The 20980-nt window shown below is 47.7% G+C and overlaps 1 protein-coding gene across 4 annotated transcripts in view; it reads left to right on the plus strand.

The window, feature by feature from the left end:
* The window catches only part of LDB3 (LIM domain binding 3), a 59469-nt gene extending 38816 nt beyond the window's left edge, over nt 1–20653 (plus strand). For all 4 annotated transcript variants that reach the window (XM_005226533.5, XM_010820690.4, XM_005226534.4 and 1 more), the window contains 6 exons: nt 624–766; nt 6170–6611; nt 8043–8223; nt 8816–8936; nt 13852–13967; nt 17859–20653. In XM_005226533.5, the coding sequence (XP_005226590.2) occupies nt 624–766; nt 6170–6611; nt 8043–8223; nt 8816–8936; nt 13852–13967; nt 17859–17948 (1093 nt within the window). In that variant the 3' untranslated portion in view covers nt 17949–20653. The remainder of the gene's footprint in view (nt 1–623; nt 767–6169; nt 6612–8042; nt 8224–8815; nt 8937–13851; nt 13968–17858) is intronic.
* The last annotated feature ends 327 nt before the right edge of the window (nt 20654–20980 follow it).

Consider the following 20980-nt stretch of genomic DNA (forward strand, 5'->3'; position numbering starts at 1 on the left):
GGCCTCTTGGCAGCTAAGGCAGTGGGAGGAGGGCAGCATAAATTCTATACAGAAGAGCCTCTGTGTATGTTGGGGGCTGGGGGCTTCTCCTGACCTCCCCTCCTTGGAGCCTGAGACTTTGCTGCTCCTTCCACAACAATAGAAAGGGGGAGGGGGAGGAAGCCAGGTGGTCTGAGGCTGTGAGGTGCCCCAAAGGTTGGGAAGTAGGTTTGACTGTCTCCATCTTTCGTCCTGCCTCAACCTCCTTCCCCGCCCCAGCTTCCCACCCCCATCCCTCTGTCTCTCCACAAGGGGTGAAGGGTTTCCCATCATCCTCTGGTCTGACTGGTCCTCTCCTCCCTCTGCTAAGGTCGTAGTTCCAGCAGTGGGCTGTAATTTTCACAGTGTCTCTGCTGCTCTCACCAGACTCACCAAGACTTAGCACCCAAAGAGCAGCTTCCTCCCCCTAAGACCTCCTGGTCTTTTCTTCACAGCCTCTGGCAGCTCCCCAGGCAAGTCTTTGTCAGGTTTCCTTCTTACAGAGCCTCTTTAAAGATCTGGGAGCCAGCCTGCCGCGGCTTCAGGCTCCAGGGCCTGGCTGGGGTTGTCCTTCTGGCTGCTAACTCTTCCGCACTTGGTTCCAGGCCCCAGGCCTCCACCTACAGTCCTGCTGTGGCCACCTCTCCAGCACCTGCTGCCCATACATACAGCGAGGCCCCAGCTGCCCCTGCACCCAAGCCCCGGGTTGTTACCACTGCCAGCATCCGGCCTTCTGTCTACCAGCCAGGTGAGAGGCAGAGTGGGGAGGGAGGCTGTCTAGCCTGGGCATGGGCTCCAGGGGTCAGCTCTAAAGCCACATCCCCCAGAAGGATGGTGGTTAATGACGTTCATCCTCCCTTCTCCCAATTATGGGCCAGAATCCTACGGAAGCTGTCTCTGGCACTGCAGAGACAGATGGGCAGTATCAGGCAGTGATGGAGCCTCCTAGATCTCAAGACATTTCCTGCCTGGGGAGTTGCAGGCTCCAAGTGAGCAAGAGACGGTTTAGAGGGGAGGGTCTTGTTCCTCCAGGAGTCTGGGTCTGATTCAAGCCAGTGGATGCGGAGCTGTAACAAAAGTGCCACGGGCTTTGGACAGACCTACTGCAGAATGTGATGCTGGGCAAGCTGCTCACCTGTCTGGTCTTTGGTTTCTTCAGCTGGGACAGGCTAACTAGAGCCATGGAAAGCACATGTGACGGGCGGGAGAGGGACCCACACAGGGTCTGCCAGTGGCTGGCTTCACTGGCTCTGTTCTATCACTTTGGTCCCCATTCTCATCACTGCACAGCCAAGGGCTCAGCCTATGTCCTCCCTTTTCCTAGGCAAAGTTGGGCCTCTCCCCAGAGCTCCAGGGCAGTTCTCAGGCTGGCTTAGGTATCTCCTCCGGCATGCTCAGTGAACTTGAGAAAATGAGACAGGGACTGAGACAGGAAGAGCCTTGTTTGGGGTGTTGACTTGATGTGTAGGGCAGAGGAGCCATGATCAGCCATCTGTTTCATAAAACGCACTCTGAGCAGGGTCGAGTGTGGGTGGAAGTGAGTTTAGCATCAGACTCCATTGCCAGGTCCTGCTCTGCTATCCACGGTAAAGTACTCCATCTCCCAAGCCTGTATTTCCTCGTTTAAAAAACAGGCATGTTGTGTACACCTGATGCTCTGGGGATGAGAATGAAGCACCCAGGACAGTGCTTGGTACACAAGAGGTGCCCTGCTCTGTCTCTTCAGAAGCGAGAACACAAGAGTTCTGAGATTAAAAGTCCATAGTATTAGGGAGCAATTTACAGCCGGCTGCAAGGGTGAAAAGTCTCGGATGGAGCTGGAGGAAGCAGTTGCTCGGCAGCGATGGGGAGCACAGAAGGGAGGGTGATAAGGAGTTTGGAGCACCTCCTGCGAAAGGAGGTGAGGCTCTGTCGGGGGCAAGGTGGCCATTTCCGCCCTGGCCCGGGCTCCCCTCCCAGGTGGGTCCTTAAGGGCGTCTTCCGGGGCGGGCCCTGGGCTTCGGCGCCCCCGCCCGGGCCGCCGGCTCTCTTCCGCAGGCCCGCCAGGGGGCGGCACGGCACCGGTGGCGCGCGCCGCCTGGCTCGTCGGGCGCGCCCCCTCCTCCTTCCGGGACTGGAGCCCGGGCGGGCGAGACGTGCCGGAGCCCCGGAGCTGCGGGCCTCTGCCGCGTTCCCAGGCCGAGCAGACGTTAACTCATTCCTGCCCGGCGGGGAAGGAAGCCGCCAGGCGGGCTCGCGCCGGAGCCGGCCTGCCTCCGCCCCCTCTCCTGAGGGTGGAGTCCCCGGGAGGCTGGCAGGCGGCCCGGCGAGATACCGGGAACCTGGGCCCGGGGCCTCTCCCCATCTCGCCTCTGCCGACCCCGGCCCTGGGGAGGGCGGAGAGCCTGTGTGTAGCCCAAGCCGCAGCTCCTCACGAAGGCTCCTCCGGGCCGACCGTGGCGTTCGCAACCCGGATCCTATCGCTGGCGCCGAGACCGGGCGGCCGCTCCCTGGAGCACCTGGGGCCCGGGAGGGGACCATGGGCGGAGGGGCCCCCACACGGGCCGAGGGAAGCCACGTCGGCCCGCGGGCCGGGTGGGGGCCAGGCGCTCGCGGGAGCCGGGCCCGACCTGGAGTGAGTCAGAAATCACCTTGTTTAATTACACATTCCCGAGCCGCCGAGTGCGATAGGGGCCTTTTGAACTTGCCAATTAGAGATGAAATATCACCTTCTAATTTGGACGGGCTTCATTCCATCAAGCAGAAATAGCAACAGCCTCGGGCTCGGAGATGGGATATCAAGTCTCTCTCCTGGCACGTCGGGGATGGCAGGGGCAGCCAGGCTGAAGGGCGCAGAGGGAAGAGAACTGTGAAGCAGCTGCTCCCTGCGCCCCGATCCTCACTGGGTACCTGATAGTGGAGGGAGGCTGCTGGCCTGCGCCGGGAAGAAGGGAACGGCCTTAGATCGTAGAGGGGAGGAGGGTGCCGGGGGACTCTTGGGCAAGGAATCAGCCCACCGTGCCCAGATGCCAGCGTGCCTCTGACCTGCTGAGACCTTCGTATTCTTGGGGTTTAGAAAAAGGGAGTGAATCACGGAGACTGGAAGGCCTTCCAGATGAGGGAAGAGAAAGATTGCCTGGCAGAGGCAATAGGGTTAGTATTGCTAGAGAGACGTTGGAAAAGTGGGCTAAGGCCAGATTTGGAAGGGGCGTGCTAAAGCCTGTTTTTCTGCCTGGGGAGTGGTTAGGCAGGGATCTGGGGTTGAGTCCTGCAGCCTGAGCGCCTGTTGCAGCTCGGTGTTGCATAAGCTCTCCAAGCCTCAATTCCTCTTCTGTAAAACGGACTAGAGACTATTATCTGCTTCACTGGATTGCAGCAAGTATTACATGAAATAATGCACATAAAGGCCCTGGCATGTGAAAGTAGGCAGTACTTGGTAACCGTTGTCCCGATTAGGATGGCACTATCTGGTAACAATACATTTTCTAGTAGCTACATTTTTTAAAAAGTGTATATTCAATTAAAAATAAATTTACAAAAAAGCATATGGAAGCAGGTGAAATTAATTTTAATATATTTTATTTAACTCAGTATATTCAAAGTATCACTTTAATCAATATAATCAACCAATATAAAATTATTAGTGAGATATTCTACCTTCTTGTACTAAGTCTTTAAAAATTGGTGTGTATTTTATCTTTATAGTATGTCTCAGTTTGGACTAGCTGCATATCAAGTGCTTAATGGCCACATTAGGACTATGCACTAGATAACACAGTATTAGGATTAGGTCACATCTCCCATCCTCTAAATCCTACAGTCTCCCTGGGCTGGGGTCCTTCAGGTGATGTCACGATCAGGCTGTGAGATGAGCTGACAGGTCATCTGGACCATGAGACCGAGGAGTCACTCACCTCACCATCCCCACTAACATGTTGTGACACATACACAGTGCCAGGTACTAGGTGCCAGGTACTAGGCTCAGCCTTTACAGTTCTTATTTCCCTTAATCCTCCTAATAAGGCACTAAGAATTATTATTGCCATTTTTAGACGAGGAAATTCAGGCCTGGAGATGTTAAGGAACTTGTCCAAGGACACACAGCCAGGATGTAGTAGAGCGAGGACCTGAACCCAGGACTCTTGGTGACTGTGCTACATTGCCAGACCATGGCGTCTCCTCCAGGTTGATAGGTACCCCTATCAACAGAGTACACTCAAATCTTCTGGAAAGCAGACTCGTGTTTTTTCACAGAGTCAGCTTGCTGCTGCTAAGTCTCTTCAGTCATGTCCGACTATGTGCGACCCCACAGACGGCAGCCCACCAGGCTCTCCCGTCCCTGGGATTCTCCAGGCAAGAACACTGGAGTGGGTTGCCATTTCCTTCTCCAGTGCATGAAAGTGAAAAGGGAAAGTGAAGTCGCTGAGTCTTGTCTGACTCTTAGCAACCCCATGGACTGCGGCCCACCAGGCTCCTCCGTCCATGGGATTTTCCAGGCAAGAGTGCTGGAGTGGGGTGCCATTGCCTTCTTGGGGTGATAGAAAAAATGGTTTTGGAGACTCACTCTACTGCTTACTAGCTCTGTCTGAGCCTCAGTGACCTCAGCTCTAAAGAGGACTACCCAGTTGACTTGTTACGTTCCTAGCCTATCCCTTAGTAAGTGGGAAGAAGATTCCTTATGGAGAAACTTTTACCTTTGGAAGCCAGCCTCACTCCCAGGATGGCTCTAGGGCAGGGCTGTGGAGGGTTGTATCCCTTCTGCTTTCAATAACACAGGCCTGGTCCCTACCCATTCCCAGCAATAGAGTTTCCATGTCACCCAGTTCTGAAGGGCCAATCATCTGGGAGCAGGAGATACAGGGTTGGAGCAGCAGGTTAATCCAGGGGAACCAGGTGGGGAGAGACCAGAGGCCAGGCCAGGAACTTTAGCCCTGAGAATGACCTTCCTTTCCAGGCTGGAGCCTGCTGAGGGCTGCCTTCGCACCTATCAGCATAGTCCGTTCACCAGGCCAGACGCAGGGATGGGGAGGGAGGCTGCCCTGACACACTTCCTGGGGTAGAAGGAATAAAGCCTCTTTCCAGAGGAGCAAAGTGTGAGCTGAGGTGAGGCATCCGGAACCTCCCTCCCTAGGAGTGAAGGCTGGCTAAACCAGGTGTGCCAGGCCAGCTGGGTCTGCCCTTGTTAGTTTCACAATGAGAGGCAGCAGAACTTAGAAACCTGGATTCTGAGGCCCAGGCCTCGGAGGGCTTTGGGTGAGCAGCTGCTCTGCTCCTCTGTGTTGCTGCCCTAAAAGGGTTTTCAGCTCTCAGTGAGCTGGAGGAGAGGGTTCCAGAATCAAGGCAGGGAATTTTCCTCCTGCCTGGAAGGTAACCTCTAACACACTCGGACACGCTCTCAGTTTCCATCAAAGCGAGGCCGGGGAGCTTGGGTCCCCCAGAGGCAACCACAGGCTGAGGAAGCAGCTAGACCTGGGTCGTGTCACTTCAGCATCTCTGTCTAGCCTTCCTCTGAATGATGTCTTCAAGACCCACCACCCCAATTCAAACCAAAATGGACTTCCCCCATTACACACCAAGCCAAGCTGTTCAAACAAACAAACAAACAAAACACGATTGCAACTAAACCTGGAATCTAAACTTGAAAACCTAACTGTCCCGTCATCTGCTTTGTCTCAAAGGCTGGACTAGGTCCAGGTTCAGCAAACGTATACGACTGAGGCATTTCAGATGTCAAATCACTGGTCAGAGTGCAAACAAGAGCATCTTCCAGTCAAGGCCAGAATGACCCACTCTCACCCTCTCCAGCCGAGGGGATCCAGATACCAGCCTTGCCCGCGCCCCCTGCCCCCACTCACTGTCTCTGGCAGGCTCCTGGCAGCCAGGGCCTGGCTGAGCCCCACCCCGCACAGCTGTGGATATTTATAGTTCTATCCCTTCCCAGCCCTGTCCAAGCTCCCCAGGGCTCTGCTCCATGGCTCTTTATCTCCCTTGGCTTCTTGCTGCAAATTCAAATCAAGGCCATGAAGAAGCTCGGGACACATCTCTGTGTAAAAACTGGAATTGTGCCGCTCTAATATTAAAGTTGTCTTTTACAGTTCCCTGGCTGGGGGTTGGGGGAGCTGGGAGCAATGAATTCCTGACACATTTTTCTTTGGATATTTTTGGCTTGCAGTGCCTGCGTCTACCTACAGCCCATCCCCGGGGGCCAATTACAGTCCAACCCCCTATACGCCCTCCCCTGCCCCTGCCTACACCCCATCCCCTACCCCTGCGTACACCCCTTCCCCTGCTCCCACCTATTCCCCCTCCCCAGCACCAGCCTACACCCCCTCGCCAGCCCCAAGCTATAATCCTACACTGTATAGTGGGGGCCCTGCAGAGTCTGCCAGCCGTCCCCCATGGGTGACAGACGACAGCTTCTCTCAGAAGTTTGCCCCTGGCAAGACCACCACCACTGTCAGCAAGCAGAGTCTGCCCCGAGGCGCCCCTGCCTACACCCCGCCACCACCGGCTCCCCAGGTGTCCCCCCTTGCCAGGGGTACAGTGCAGAGGGCTGAGCGCTTCCCAGCCAGCAGCCGGACTCCGCTCTGTGGCCACTGCAACAGCATCATCCGGTAAGATCAGATCCCACTGTGCCCCTGTACTGGGATGCTGGCAGGGCAAGGCGGATGGGAGGGAGGGAGGTGCAGGGAGAAAGCTGCGTGCAGGGCAGCCTCAGGTCCCTCTTGCTAGCTGTCCCTGGTCTAAGCCTCTCTGAGCTTTAGCTTCTATGCCTGTGTGACACCCACTTCCCCAGGGAGTTGTGAGGATTCCATGAGGTCAGTGGGTAAAGCTCCAGTATGGTGCTTGGGCCAGCAGCACCCCCTTGGGCTAAGGCTGGGTTCTGAGAATTGCAGGTCTGGTTGGTAGGTTTATTAGGCCTGTTGCAAGCTGGCTGACAGTGCTGGTTTTGCCCCAGCTTTCCTTTGGGGCTGCTTCTGGGTCTATTCAGTCAGGCCTGTGCTGCTCAGGGTTTTGGTGGCCATCTGCCACACTGAAGGGAAAACAAGTCATTTCATACTTAGAAGCCCAGGATCATGGGTGATGCTTTTTGAATATAACATGTTTATAGTATGTGCTTGTGTGTGGGGGAGGATGAACTTATGTATATGAAAAATATACTTTTATTTAAAAATAAAGTATCATTAGAAAAAATATGGGGCTTCCCAGGTGGCTCAGTGGTAAAGAACCCATTGCCAATGCACAGGGTAAAGAACCTTCCTGCCAATGCAGGAGATGTGGGTTCAATCCCTGGATCAGGAAGATCCCCTGGAGAAGGAAATGGCAACCCACTCCAGTATTCTTGCTTGGGAAATCCCATGGACAGAGGAGCCTGGCAGGCTACATTCCATGGGGTCACAAAAGAGTTGGACACAACTTAGTTGACCAAACAACAACAGAAAGAATATACTCATTAGAGAATAATTAGAAAATTCAGAACAATAAAAATTAAAATATAAAGCATTTCTTTAGCCTCAGTGTTCTGAGACTGATCTAGATCCAGGTTTGTGTCCTGGGTCTAGCATAATAGCCCTATGGCCTTGAGCAACTTACTTAACATCTGTACCTCAGTTTTCTTATCTAAAAGTGGGTATCATGATAGTACCTGCTTCATAGAGTTGTTGTGAGAGTTAAACACACTAATAAATGCAAATTTCTTCGTGAAGGGTGCCTGGCAGAGAGTAAGCACTTAATAAATGTTGGCCATTGGCACCATCATCATGGCTCTTCTTACTACAAGCATTCAACTGAAGGATATCCCATAATACACTTACTGGGCCCCCTAGTCATGGATGTTTGAGTCGCCTCCCCATTACTCTTTTTTGTAAGTGATGCAACCTCATCTTTTTTCATGGAGCTTTATCTGAATTTCCTGTTATTTCATTAGAACAGTCACAAAAGTCAGGGTTATCAGGGTCAAAGTGTGAATATTGTTGGGAGTTTTTGAAATACCTGGTCATAAGCTTTTGGGGCTACTTAGGAGATACTGTTCTCTGCTTCCCCAGGGGCCCCTTTCTGGTAGCCATGGGCCGTTCCTGGCATCCGGAAGAGTTCAACTGTGCCTACTGCAAGGCCTCCCTGGCAGATGTGTGCTTTGTAGAGGAGCAGAACAACGTTTACTGTGAGCGGTGTTACGAGCAGTTCTTTGCCCCAGTCTGTGCCAAGTGTAACACCAAAATCATGGGGGTAAGTGGGCAGCATTCTTCTCCTCGGACCCTTGTCTGTTTTCCAACCAGTCTCTCCTCCTTCCCAAAGTTGTGGGGTCCCATTTGGAAGCCAAGCAGTTGCTGTGCTAACAGAGCAAGAACAGCTCCATGTCTGTCCTGGAAGGGCATCGGTTCGGCACCAGTGAACTAGGGAGCGAATGAACTTGAAGTGAGAGGTGATCGTATCCCTGGGCCACACAGCTTGAAGTGGCTTGCGGAGCTTTTGAAAAGCAAGTCACCTCACCGTATACCTCTGTGTGGCTTTGACACTCGATGCCCCTTTGGTAAAATGACAGTAACAAGCAGCCTCCCTCCCAAGTTTAATGGGAGGGGAAGCATCACAGTTTATATGAGCACACACAGAACCTGGCACCCAGCATGCACTGCGCGAGTAGGAGCCCCTCGACTGCCACCCCTGACCTTCCTCCATGTGTCTGAGGCCCGCTTTTTGGGCTGCCTGTCCCGCTCCCTGATGGGACATTCTTGCAGTGACTGAGGCCTAGTGTGGACATCAAGCCTGCCTCCTTCTCTCTGCTGGCCTTTCTGTCCTGAACTGAGGCTCTTTTCCCCAGGAAGTGATGCATGCCTTGAGGCAGACATGGCATACCACCTGCTTCGTCTGTGCGGCCTGCAAGAAGCCCTTCGGGAACAGCCTCTTCCACATGGAGGATGGGGAGCCCTACTGTGAGAAAGGTAGGACCTCTGTGCCAAGGGGACGCCCCACAGTCTGGAAGAAGGGGGTTAGGAGTTCCCTTTCACAGACATTCAGTCTCTGCTACCTTCCCTGCGCCAAATATGTGGACCCAAGTCGGCATCTTGTGACCATTTAGGAAAGCTTTCAGATGATTTTGATCTGGAGACCACGAGGCCTGGTCTGAAAAGGCTTTGGCTCTGGCCTTTGTTCCAGGTTCCACCTCAGGCTGGTTTTGTAACCCTGAATGAGTTACTAAAATTCTCTGAGCCTCACTTTCCCCATCTGCCAAAGGGGAAGATCAACACCTGCCTCATAGAGTTGTGGTGAGGATTAAACTCAGAGAAAGTATGAAATTTGTTAAGTACCAAGCATGTTGAAGTCCCCTCCCAGCTCTTGTGATGTTTACCAGACTTGGGTGTTCTTTCAGGGTCCTGCCATGTGCTCTCTGAATTCGGAGTTTCTCTAATCCCCTCAATACTGTATCTTATCTTAAAACTTGGAGTCAGGTATGGTAAACTCTGAAGACAAAGCATTCTGTTAGAGTTGGGCGTCCTGGTTAACTAGCTATTTGCTCACTCACTGACACTTACACACTCATTTATTCATAGCCTGTCTGTCTCAGGTGAGGATTTGAGGCAGGTTCCAACAAAGGTAGCATAAACGTGAAAGTTAAGACAATAGAACTTGAGCAGATCAGCACCAAGCAGACGAGGGGGAAAGAAACGTGCTGGTTATGACGAATAACAGAGCTTCAGTGACTGGGCAGCAAAACTGAGGGCAAAAAAGGCAACACAGTGAGTTGGTTTACTTTAAAACCAGAAAGGAGAAAACATTTCCTCAAGGGGAAAAGCAAAACAAAATAAAACATTTTTCCTCCCCTTGACAATGAATTATAAAAGAAGCGTCTTGGTTTCTGAGGTCCCGGTGAATTCCCTTTCCAGCTCTAAGGCTCATTGGATGACTGTAAACGTCACTCAGTCATTCCGGCCTCAGTTTCCGTATCAGTGAGAGGAAGAAGGTAGCGCCTGTCTTTTCCCTCCTTACGTGGAAACGATGATGGTCGGCAGTTAGTAACAGTGCTGTGACACCAGAACTTCCCTGGTGGCCCAGTGACTGAGACTCTGCTTCCATTGCAGGGGGCACAGGTTCAATCCCTGGTCTGGGAACTAAGGTCCCACATGCCCTGGGTTGTCCAAAAAAATGCTGTGGTACCAATACAAATTGCTATTATTAGTCAACTAAAAGCATGATAGCTTTCATAATGTGTGATAAGCCACAGTTTATGTCTGAGGCTTGTGAAAGAATAATAGATCTATACTCTTCCTACTGCTCTTCTCCCTAGCAATCCCCCAAAAAAGATTTTCAAAAATGATATTTTGAGTAAAAAGGGTCTTAAGGTATTAAGAAAATACTGCAAGGAAGCAGATTTAGTTTCAACCCCAGGCACTCTGAGAGACCCTGACAAGTGAAGTCCCTTAGGGGTCACTTCCAGGCAGTGTGATGATGGATAAGACGCTTACCCTTTCTGAGTCTCTTCCTTCCTCACCTAACTCTCAGAGGCTGTTGTGAGGATTAGCTGAGATAGTGGGCACAGAGTTCTTGACAGAACACCTGCCCATGGTGAATGGGCAACTGGCATCGTCCCTCTAATGGTTTCAGGAGACCCACAGCTCTCCAAGGAGCACAGTTTGAAACCTGGCCTTTAAGAAGTGGGAGTCACTGCGATGTTTTAAAGTGAAGAAGTAACATAATCTGATTTTTATTCTAGCAAGAGCATTAGAAATTTAGTGTGCTTGTTGAATGTGATAAAGTGTGACACTCGTATGAACAAAGTAAAGAAAGGAGAGCTAGATGACCCAATAGTGCAGTAAAATCAAGCCTGGTTGGTTAACCTACGCTTGAGATAAAATATCAGAGCCAGCCTTGGGGAAGGTCCCCAGTATAATACCACGGATATTGTGTTTGGTTCTGACCTTGTCATTTTTTTATTATTTATAGGGAAATATGAGGGAATGTCCCTGGCGTCCAGTGGTTACGACTCTGCACTTCTTATGCAGAGGGCACAGGTTCCATCCCTAGTTGGGGAACTAAGATCCTACATGCCACATTGGCTGTGAGACCAATAAGTAAATAATTAATTAACAATGTATTAGAGTCAGACCTGTGATATCAAATTCCAAAACAAACTGGCAGTTCTCCAGATAGTACAAAGACGAGTTTAAAACAAAACAAAGCGAAATTAATCAGTAGACAGGACTAGACATTCCAGAAATAAATTCAAGCCCTTGCAGGAGTTTGTGCTGTGCTGTGCTTAGTTGCTCAGTCGTGTCCAAATCTTTGCAACCGCATGGACTGTAGCCCAAAGGCTCCTCTGTCCACAGGGATTCTCCAGGCAAGAATACTGGAGTGGGTTGCCATTTCCTTCTCCAGGGGATTTTCCAGCCCAGGTTGGAAATCAGATCCAACCAGGGATCAAACCTGGGTCTCCTGCATTGTAGGCAGATTCTTTACCATCTGAGCCACCAGGGAAGCAAGAGCTTAATCTGTCGGGGGGCAGAAAAAACAGGCTGCACAACAGCAAAAGGAATCAAATTTAACAAGGCTGTTTGAAACATATCTTTGTCCATTCATCATTTCACCATCAAACGTGTGCCAGTCGCTATGAAGGGCGCTAAGCATAGAGAAGAGGGTCGCTGCCCTGAAGAACCTCAAGCAGACCCATCGATGCCTGATATGCTGGCATACAAACGGACCATTAAGAAACAGTGAAAAGACGGGTGGGTGATGAATGAATGGGGAGGGAGAGAAGTCCAGGAGAAGCCCTCAGGAAGGCTGTCTCATCTCCCTTGGGTGGGAGAGGAATGAGGTCTTCCTAGAAGGAAGGCTGCCCAAAGAATTGCAGAGATTCAGGTAGACAAAGTGGGGAGGGATTTCTGAGTGCAGGACCCGGTTCATAAAGAGGCACGAAGATGGAGGAAAGAATCCAGGGCATCTGGAGACCAGCTGGGCAGAATGAAAGAGAACTCATAAGTGGGGTACAGGGCTTTCTCTCAAGTGGAGGCAGGTTGGCCTATAGTCCTGCTTCTCATCACACACTAGTAAGTTCCTGCAGACCACAGAGTGAACCATAAACTTGCCATAACTCTCTTAAGTAAGCAGAATGATGTTTTCCTACCTGGTGAGGCAATCGATTTTTGCCTACTAAAGAAATTAAGTATTCTGTCAGAAACAAGATTGATGGCTTGCAATGTATGTAAGAGTATTTGCATGACAAAGTATAATTAAACCCCAAAGAGGAAACCATACATTGGAAAAAATATGCAAGAGATATAACTTATCAAAGCTTCATGGCAAATAGATAACTGGAAATAGTGTGAAGTCAGGGAGATGGGATGACTTTGTGGCTCCTGACCACTGCGTGATGGAACTGCTACAGCCAGGTTCATCGTCTTTAAAATGAAAACAATAGTTCATTGCAGAGCTACTGTGAAGATTAAACAGGAAACATAAAAGAGCACTCATACTAGCACATAGTAGGTGCTCAAATCATGTTCCCTTCCCTCCTTTCATCATCTTAAAGGCATTCAAAATGAAAGCCAACATTTTTGGTGCCTAGTACTTCACATACTTTTTTATATTTAATCTGTAGTTATTCACATTATATAGATGAAAAAGTTGAAGCACTAAGAAGTTAGGTGACTTGCCCTGGATTTGAACAATTCCTGTATAGAGGTGGGATTTGAGCCCAGGTCTTTCTTTCTTCGGAATCCAAGTTCATGGCCCCCACTACATGCTGACTCTCAGTAGTGGTCTAAGACAGTGATCGGGCACACTTTCCACAAGGAGATCAGAGTTAAAAATTGCTATAAGAAAAAGCCAACTGTGGCAGAGCTGGAAAGACAAGTCCACTTATGGGGGGATAAAGGCTTTGTAAAAGGCATCAAGATTTTCTAGAAGAATCTGGAAGAGTTCTACTGTGAGTGCATTGGGAGTGCTGCTCGTGACCCAGCCAGGACAGCTTGTGGCGGAGAAGCTCGGGACCTGGCCTGCTGTCTCACCCATGTGGCTCTGGCTACAGCCTTTACCTCTTTGAGCCTCAGTTTCCTCACCCAAAGAAACAAAACAAAAGTAATCTTGCAAAGATTAAGTTCATTCATTGACTTATCTTTTTTCCCCCAAATCATTGATTTATTGATTCATTCATTCACTCATTCATTTGACATACATGTGTTGGGTACCAACTTGTGTGCCAGGCACTGTGCTGGGAGTACAAAGAAAACGAATACATAGACCTTGACATTGAGATACTAGCAAATAAGACCATCTATGTGAGGATTCCTGGTAAACTGTAAAGCATTACATAAATAATATTTGGTATTATTATCCTCTTGGCTGGGGGAGGGGAATTACTTCTGACAAAGTAAATCAAATCCTGTTTCTTGTAGTGAAAATTTATTATCAACACAGATACCTCACGACCGAAGAATAATCAAGCAAAGAACATTCCGTAACTCCAAAAAAATGTTAAAGGCTCTCATTTCTCCAAAATAAGCATAGTTGCTGGGAAATAGGATTGCTTTTTCTTCTAGGGGATTGGTCTCTTTGGGCCATGAGAGGTGACAGAGGCAGAGAAAATCACCCTGCAGAAAGTGAATGACAGTTCCAGAAAGTGTTTGCAAATCAAACCAGCACAGGGTGGTGACGAGCCTGAATCTGCACAACCCCAGTGCAAATCATTGGAAAAGGAAAAAACCGATCATGTAACTAGAATTTTGTGTGCCAGATGACAAGTAACCAATTGGGTTTCATCACTGCCTCAAGCTCAGTGATCTGGGGGGTGGTTCTGGTATTGGGTTGGTGTGGCTGGGAGGGGCATCCCTCCCAGCCTGGTCCTTACTCTGCCTTTCATTTCAGACTACGTCAATCTGTTCAGCACCAAGTGTCACGGCTGTGATTTCCCCGTGGAGGCCGGCGACAAGTTTATCGAAGCCCTGGGCCACACCTGGCATGACACCTGCTTCATTTGCGCGGTATGTTTTTAGCCTGGTGTTCTGACTTTCTGAGAAGGGATTGGAGCGACCAGCTGGGGCCAGATGACAAACCCTCCACATACCTTTCGACTGTTATTCTAATATTCTATTTTCTTTAAAAGCTGGCAGATACCATGATGCCTTGATAGGTCACAGATGAGCCAAGCTTTGTTACTAATAATGATTTATAAACCAACATGGCGTTGTTACTCTCCACTTCTTTAAGGACGGAGGAGTGTCTCAGGATGTGGCACACCAGCAGCTGGCCTCAACAGCAGTGCCCTCAATAAGTGTGAGGATCGAACAATGTTTGGATTTAATAGAGGCAGATGACTTCTCATGGTTATAAGCTGTTTAAGATATGACGAAGTGATTCAAGGGTTTTCCCCCAAATGTTCACCATGAACATTAGATCAGAGCTTATTGATTAATCCTATCAAAAGCTGAGGTAAGATTTCTTTTGACTGAACCTTTAGAAGCCAGGACTAAATATAATTTCATTTTCCTACATGGTCCTGTTCTTGATATGCACTTGCCAGGAGATAAGTCCTAGATTAAGTATTAACCACGTGCAGTTTATTTCTGCTGAATAGCCAGGTCATTTTTAACCATGAGACTGACATTTTCTTTACAAGGGCTTTGGTTTAGGGAAGGGATCTGACAATGAACGTGCTGACACTTAGACTCCACATTAGACTTAGAAAATAGTTGTCCCTGATAAAACTCTGTAATATGAGTTTGTAATTGACTAAACTTTATTTGGGAAAGTTAATGTGCTACTAGGCCTATTTTTTTTTTTTTTTTACCAGAGCTGCTCAAGATAAATTTTAGGAATATATGAAAGATCTATATAGTTTAAACTTGAATACTTTTTATAGACTTATGACATAGAGCAACCCCAGTCATAAAGTTCACTGTAGTTCACTTCAGCTTTTACACTGCATGTCTGATCCCCTCCCATTTGTGGGGTGCGTTGTATTCACTCTGTATATTAGTTTGCTAAGGCTACCATAACAAAATGCCACAATATGAACAGCTTAGGCAACAGAAGCCCTTATTCGCTCCCAGTCCTGAGGGCTAGAAGCCCAAATCCAGGGTGTCAGCAGGGCCCTGCCTCCTCGAGCTCCCGGTGGTCACCCGCCGTGCTCAGTGCTTCCTGCGCTGTGGTCGTGTCGCTCCGGTCTCGATCTCCATCGCCGCATGGTTGCCTTCCCTCTGGAGTCTGTCTTCACGTGACAGTCCCCTCTGTACAGGTGTCTGTCTCTGTGTCTTCATCTCCTCTTCCTGTAAGGAACTGGTCATATCGGATTAAGGGCCCAACCTACTCCATATGACATCATCTTAACCTCCATCTTAATTAAATCTGCAAAGACCCTATTTCCCTATAAAGTCACTGTTTTCCCTGTTCTGGGTAGGCTAGAGGTACACAGGGTTGGGACTTGAACATGTGAATTTAGTGGTGGGGGGACAATTCAGTCCATAGCACTCTGATTTTCCAGCCCTTTGAACACCTCTAATCATCTTTTAGGGTCTTTTAATTACATCAGGACCTCCCTTCAAAAAGGGACAAAGCCATATAAATATACTGGCTTTGGGGTTGTCCCCTGCAGAGCCACAGCTCAGCAAGCACAGTACTGGGCTCTCTTACCTTACCTTCAAGCCATAGCTTGTCTAATCCTAAGATGCTGCCTGTAAATCTGGTTACCCAACTTCTAGAAAGATCTAAGAGACTTGGAGGAGGTTCAGGGAAGACAGTGGCACAGAAGGCTTGTTCTCTAAGAGCAGGCTGATGAGCAGTCTGTCACGTGCAGAGGAAATCACACAAAGGTGAGCGTGGGTCTGCTCCCTCGAGCCTTCTGTGTTTGTCTGAGAATCATGATATGGTGCAAGTCCCAGAGAGAGACCAGAAGAAGCAGTAAAGCTTGGGGTTGCTCAGTCTGAGATTACAAATAAGTTCCAGTCTGGTATGAAAGACCCACAGCACTGCCCACAGGATCTACTCAAAGAAACCAAGCAATTCCCGTCCTCTGGAGAATTATCACAGAGAACCATTATGCCTTCCCCCAAACTAGCCCAGGGTAGCACTCAGTGCCCCATGAAGCTGTCTGTATCTAAGGGGAACGTGGTTTTAATTTTTGGAAAGCAATATTTTGATTGGAAAACTTTCAGGGATTTTTTTGGTCCTCTTTCCATCACTTTATATTTCCAAATCACTTTTAATGAGTGTATATTTTCCCGTAACTTGAAAAAGAATTAGTAAGAAAGGAAGATCAGGACTAGCTCTCCTAGCTGACATGGGCTTAGTGAGCTACCCTGATACAAGTCTGTAAACCCAGAACAATTTCAAGTAGACATAGTCCCTTTCTGCTGTGAGGTATGGGGAAAATGAGCTTAGAAGTAGAGTCTTGCAGACCTGAATATGGATTCCTAGGTTCTACAACTTAACAAGGTCTGTGACTTGAGCAAGATACTTGGGCTTTCTGAGCCTTAACTTTCAATTGTGAAATAGAGAAGAGTCATACCTATCCCATAAAGTTTTGTGAAAATCAAATGAGATCGTGTATACAGAGTGTCTGGTATCATATTTGACCACATTGACAGATACTACTGATGTCCTTCCTTTCTGCTGTGTTTCCATCTTTAAGCTCCACTCACATGTTGTCATCAAGGGGGTATATAATTTTGCCTTTTTTTCATGTAATATTTTCCTGCATATACTCTGCCATATTTGATTTACATTTCATGGGGGCATTTCATTGGGAAAATGCATCATAAAAATTAACTTAAGTGGCCACCTGGTTTGTAGTTGAGCATATGTTGCTTTCTTCTTCTGGGCAGTAGTTGCTGCAAGATGAAATTATCCAGAGTGGTGTTCCTGGGGTACAGGGCAGGCACCTCTTTTTGGCTTCTCTTCAGTGTCGCCACATCCCTTGCCAAAGGCTGGACTGATTCACATTCCCTAAACAGTGACGAGTAGGCCTGATCTCTTTTGATATTGCTGACTTTTGACTGATCACTTTTTTTTTCTTTCTGGCTTTAGTCACATGGGCTAAAGGTGACAAGCTTTTGAGGCTTTTTGTTTTGTTTATTTTACTAGGTTAACAGGTATCTAATAGAGGTTTTAATTTATTTTTCCTTTAATTATTAGCAAGGATCATTTTTCTGACATGTTATAATTCTTTAAATATTAATCACCTCTGTGGATATCATCAATTGATCATCTTAATTGTTGTTGTTCAGTCACTAAGTTGTATCCAACTCTTTGCAAGCCCATGGACTGCAGCACGCCAGGCTTCCCTGTCCTTCACCGTCTCCCAGAGTTTGCTCAAACTTATGTCCATTGAGTTGGTGATGCCATCCAATCATCTCATCCTCTGTTGCCCCCTTCTGCTGCCCTGAATCTTTCTCAGCATCCGGGTCTTTTCCAGTGAGTCAGCACTTTGCATCAGATGGTCAAAGTATTGGAGCTTCAGCTTCAGTATCAGTCCTTCCAATGGATATTCAGGGTTGATTTCCTTTAGGATTGACTGGTTTGGTCTCCTTTGGTTGCCCAGATGGTAAAGAATCTCCCTGCAATGCAGGAGACCTGGGTTCGATCCCTGGGTTGGAAAGATCCCCTGGAGAAGGGGAAGGCTACCCACTCCAGTATTCTGGCCTGGGGAATTCCATGGACGGCATAGGCAATGGGGTCACACAGAGTCAGACACGACTGAGTGTAAATGCTGTGCATATACTGCTTTACTGTAAAGCATTTGTTGTGAGGAGAAGCTGGCTGTTGCCTTTCCCCCCGTCTCTCTGTGACTGTGCTTTGTCTTAAAAGGATGGCTGAAATCTTTGCTCACGTCCCCCTCTCTCCTGGACTGTTTCATGCCTATCTGTTTTCTGTTTCAGGTCTGCCACGTGAATCTGGAGGGGCAGCCATTCTACTCCAAGAAGGACAAACCCCTGTGCAAGAAGCATGCACACGCCATCAACGTGTAGGGAGCCCAGGGCATCTGATATGGACGGGCAGGGAGCTGCTCCTGCTGCTGGCAACAAAGGATTGAAGGAGGCTGATGTTTCTTTTTTGGGGGGAAAGGGAGAAGACAGGAAGCGACTGAGCCCTTTTGAAGTATAATTTTAGTCGTTTCTTCTGCACACAGATCGTGTATTTGCATAGTTCAGACTAGAAGCCAAATGAAGATTCCTGAACCAAGCTAGTAATTAATCCAAGACTGGAACTGTACTTCAAACATTGAGGACAGAATTCCAAGAACTCAAAAGTTAAAAAGAAAAAGTCACTTTCCCAAAGCGATACACTTCCCTGAGGTCACCAGAGCAGGGACAGAGCTCAGAGTAGTTGTGGAGAATCTGAAGCTTTCTGTGGAGTTCTTTAGAGCTCCTCTAACAAACAAAATGAAGTGCCAAACAGTTCTCACTGCAGGGTATTTTTAGAGCCATAGCTGAGAGCTTGTTAGCTAAGACCGATTGGGCCTTCCTCACCAAAAAAGGAAGTGTTATTCCATTCCTCGCGTCATGGTGCTACCTCGGCGCATCAGACTTCAGACCTTGCACGGGCTTGAACATTCTCATGGGAGCCCAGACATTGGAGGGGCGTCTTCTGGGAGCCTCTGGGCAAGCGACAGGGCTTCGGGAAAGGATCGGGCTCACGCTGCAGACAGCTGAGGGAAAGAAGGGCTTTTCTGCCACCTTCTTTTAGCCTGAAACAGCCAATGTCCCCAGAAAGCTTAGCTTCTTTTTGACTTGTGGTGGGCAAGTGGAATTGGGTTTTTTTCCAGTTTTGCTTTGCTGTGTGTGAGAGGAGATTGCACAATAACCCTGGGCTGTGTTTGGCCCCTGTTTGGCTTTATGAGGTTCATTAGCGTGAATGTCTAGTCTTGTGCATGCGTTTCACTCCCAGTCCTGTGAGTGCTCACCGCTGAGGTCCTCTTCAACATCCCTTTCCTCAACAGGCTTAATGAGCTGCGGAAAAGAAGAGAGAGACAGTGTTGCAAACAGGATAGCAGAATAGGCTGAGGATGTGCCCAAACTCCCGGTGGGAAAGAGAAACCTTGCTTTCTGCCAGCCTGAGTAAGAACACACGAGCTGGCAGGACCTCCCACTGCAGAGCTGCTCCATCCTTCTCGTATCTTCCTTTAAATGCAGCACACTGATAGTATACAATTGTGCTGCCTGCTGGAAGGGAAAGATGGCCTGATGTAGACCGTCTGCCATTTTGGCTAGTATTTTGAAAAAAGTATGAGCTGAGTTGACCTAGCAATTGTTTAAGCATTTATTGAAATAGACTTGGATCTTCAAACTTCTTTAAAGTATTAGTGATAGTTGTTAAGTAAGCATTTTAAAGCTGTTTGGTGATAAAGAGAGAAACTTAGTTTTTGAGGTTGGAAATGGTTATCGTCTCTTTCCCTTTTAGGAAGCGCTGTTATGCTCACTGAACCTGGCATCAAAGGAGGCGGTTTGAGTGGATGTTTCTCACTTGAGCACAATATTTAGGCCATCTTCCAATCACTGCTACCCTCTCCTCACTCCTGTTTTGGATTTTCTCTTTGCACGTTTGAAATGTTTTATGAGAATGCATTAGACTACTTTTTCTTCTGAGAACTGAGGCCCCAGGGGACTGCCTTTCTACCTGAGGGAGAAAGAAGCAGCTAGATTTGTCTCTAACAGAAGGCCCGTGTTGTTTTTTTCCCCAAGAGTGAAGCCATTAACGTCCCCCAGGGAACACCAGGAGGGACATAAATGTGCTCCTACCACAGGGCCCTTCTTTAGCTTTGGTGCAGGGAGAAAGTGAATATGAAGCACAGGCAGAGTAACATCTGCAGGGAGTGCCTGGAGATTTTTCAGGAGTTGCAAGCAAGCATTCTGTTATTTTTGGAAAGTTCAAATACACAGGGACAAGGAGGTTGCTGACTGTACAGAAAGCCTCTAGGCAGATTTTCTTAAAAAAAAAACAACAATAAAAAACTATTAAATTATCAAGGACTGGTCTCAAGGAAAGGGAATAAAGTTCCCTAGAGTTTTTTCCCCAAAAATATCATTTAAAAGATTTTACACATACACACACACAAGTGTGGCCATTAAAAAGCATATGATCATCAAAAAGAAAAGCGAAATCTCAAAGGTGAGCTTCATCATAGTCATTTATTGAAGCAGTTTTTCTACATTTCACAGCTAGTGTGTATTCTGAGGGACTCTTAGTTACCAAAACCCAAAATCAACAACAGAAACATTTTAAAGGTAGCAGGAAAAGGAGGTGATTTTTAGTATGGTTCCCTCAGTGTTTCCAAGTTTGGCATAGTGTTGGGTTAAGGTTGTAGCTACTTCCAGTTAACATCATGGATGTCCTACAACACCGAACACAAGTTTTAATAGTTCATGGTGAGGAGTACACTTTGGATCTACAGTTCTTGTCTCCTCATTCTTGACATTTATTTAACATTTATAAACATTAACTTTTTGCAACTGAGTGATTTATGTCTGCAGTGTGTTTTGTTAGGAATCTAGCTTTTATAATGTTAACTTTTCAACCTAAGTACTCTTGCTTTGGGATTTTTAATTTTAACATTTCAGAAATGGAATATAGTGTGGTAAAAAGTGTGCACAAAAATGTTTTGCATGGTTTTTTGTTTTTGGCCTGTGTGAATTCTTTTTAGCAAAATAAAACCCTAAACGGATGTGCAAATACAGATTTTTCTGTGTAAAGTTTTTTCGTGTGATAACCAAGAGTAGGTTACTTCTCTATGACTGCAAATATAAGTTTGAGAGAAAACAAAATGCCCTAAGGAGAAAAAACAAATAACTCACTTGGTCTTTTGATTGTGTGGTCCAACAGCCGTTTAAACAAAGAAGGATACATGAATAATACAGATGTTATGCATACAAAGTGAATTTACCAGTAAATAATAACCTGAAGACCAGGTTTGGCCTTTTCCTTTTGGATTTATTTATTTAGCTATTTCATATTTATTTCTTTTTATTCTGTTCTAAATAACTTCATTTCTAGAAGTATATTT

Source organism: Bos taurus, chromosome 28 (assembly GCF_002263795.3).
Source record: "Bos taurus isolate L1 Dominette 01449 registration number 42190680 breed Hereford chromosome 28, ARS-UCD2.0, whole genome shotgun sequence".
NCBI classification, from domain to species: Eukaryota; Metazoa; Chordata; class Mammalia; order Artiodactyla; family Bovidae; genus Bos; species Bos taurus.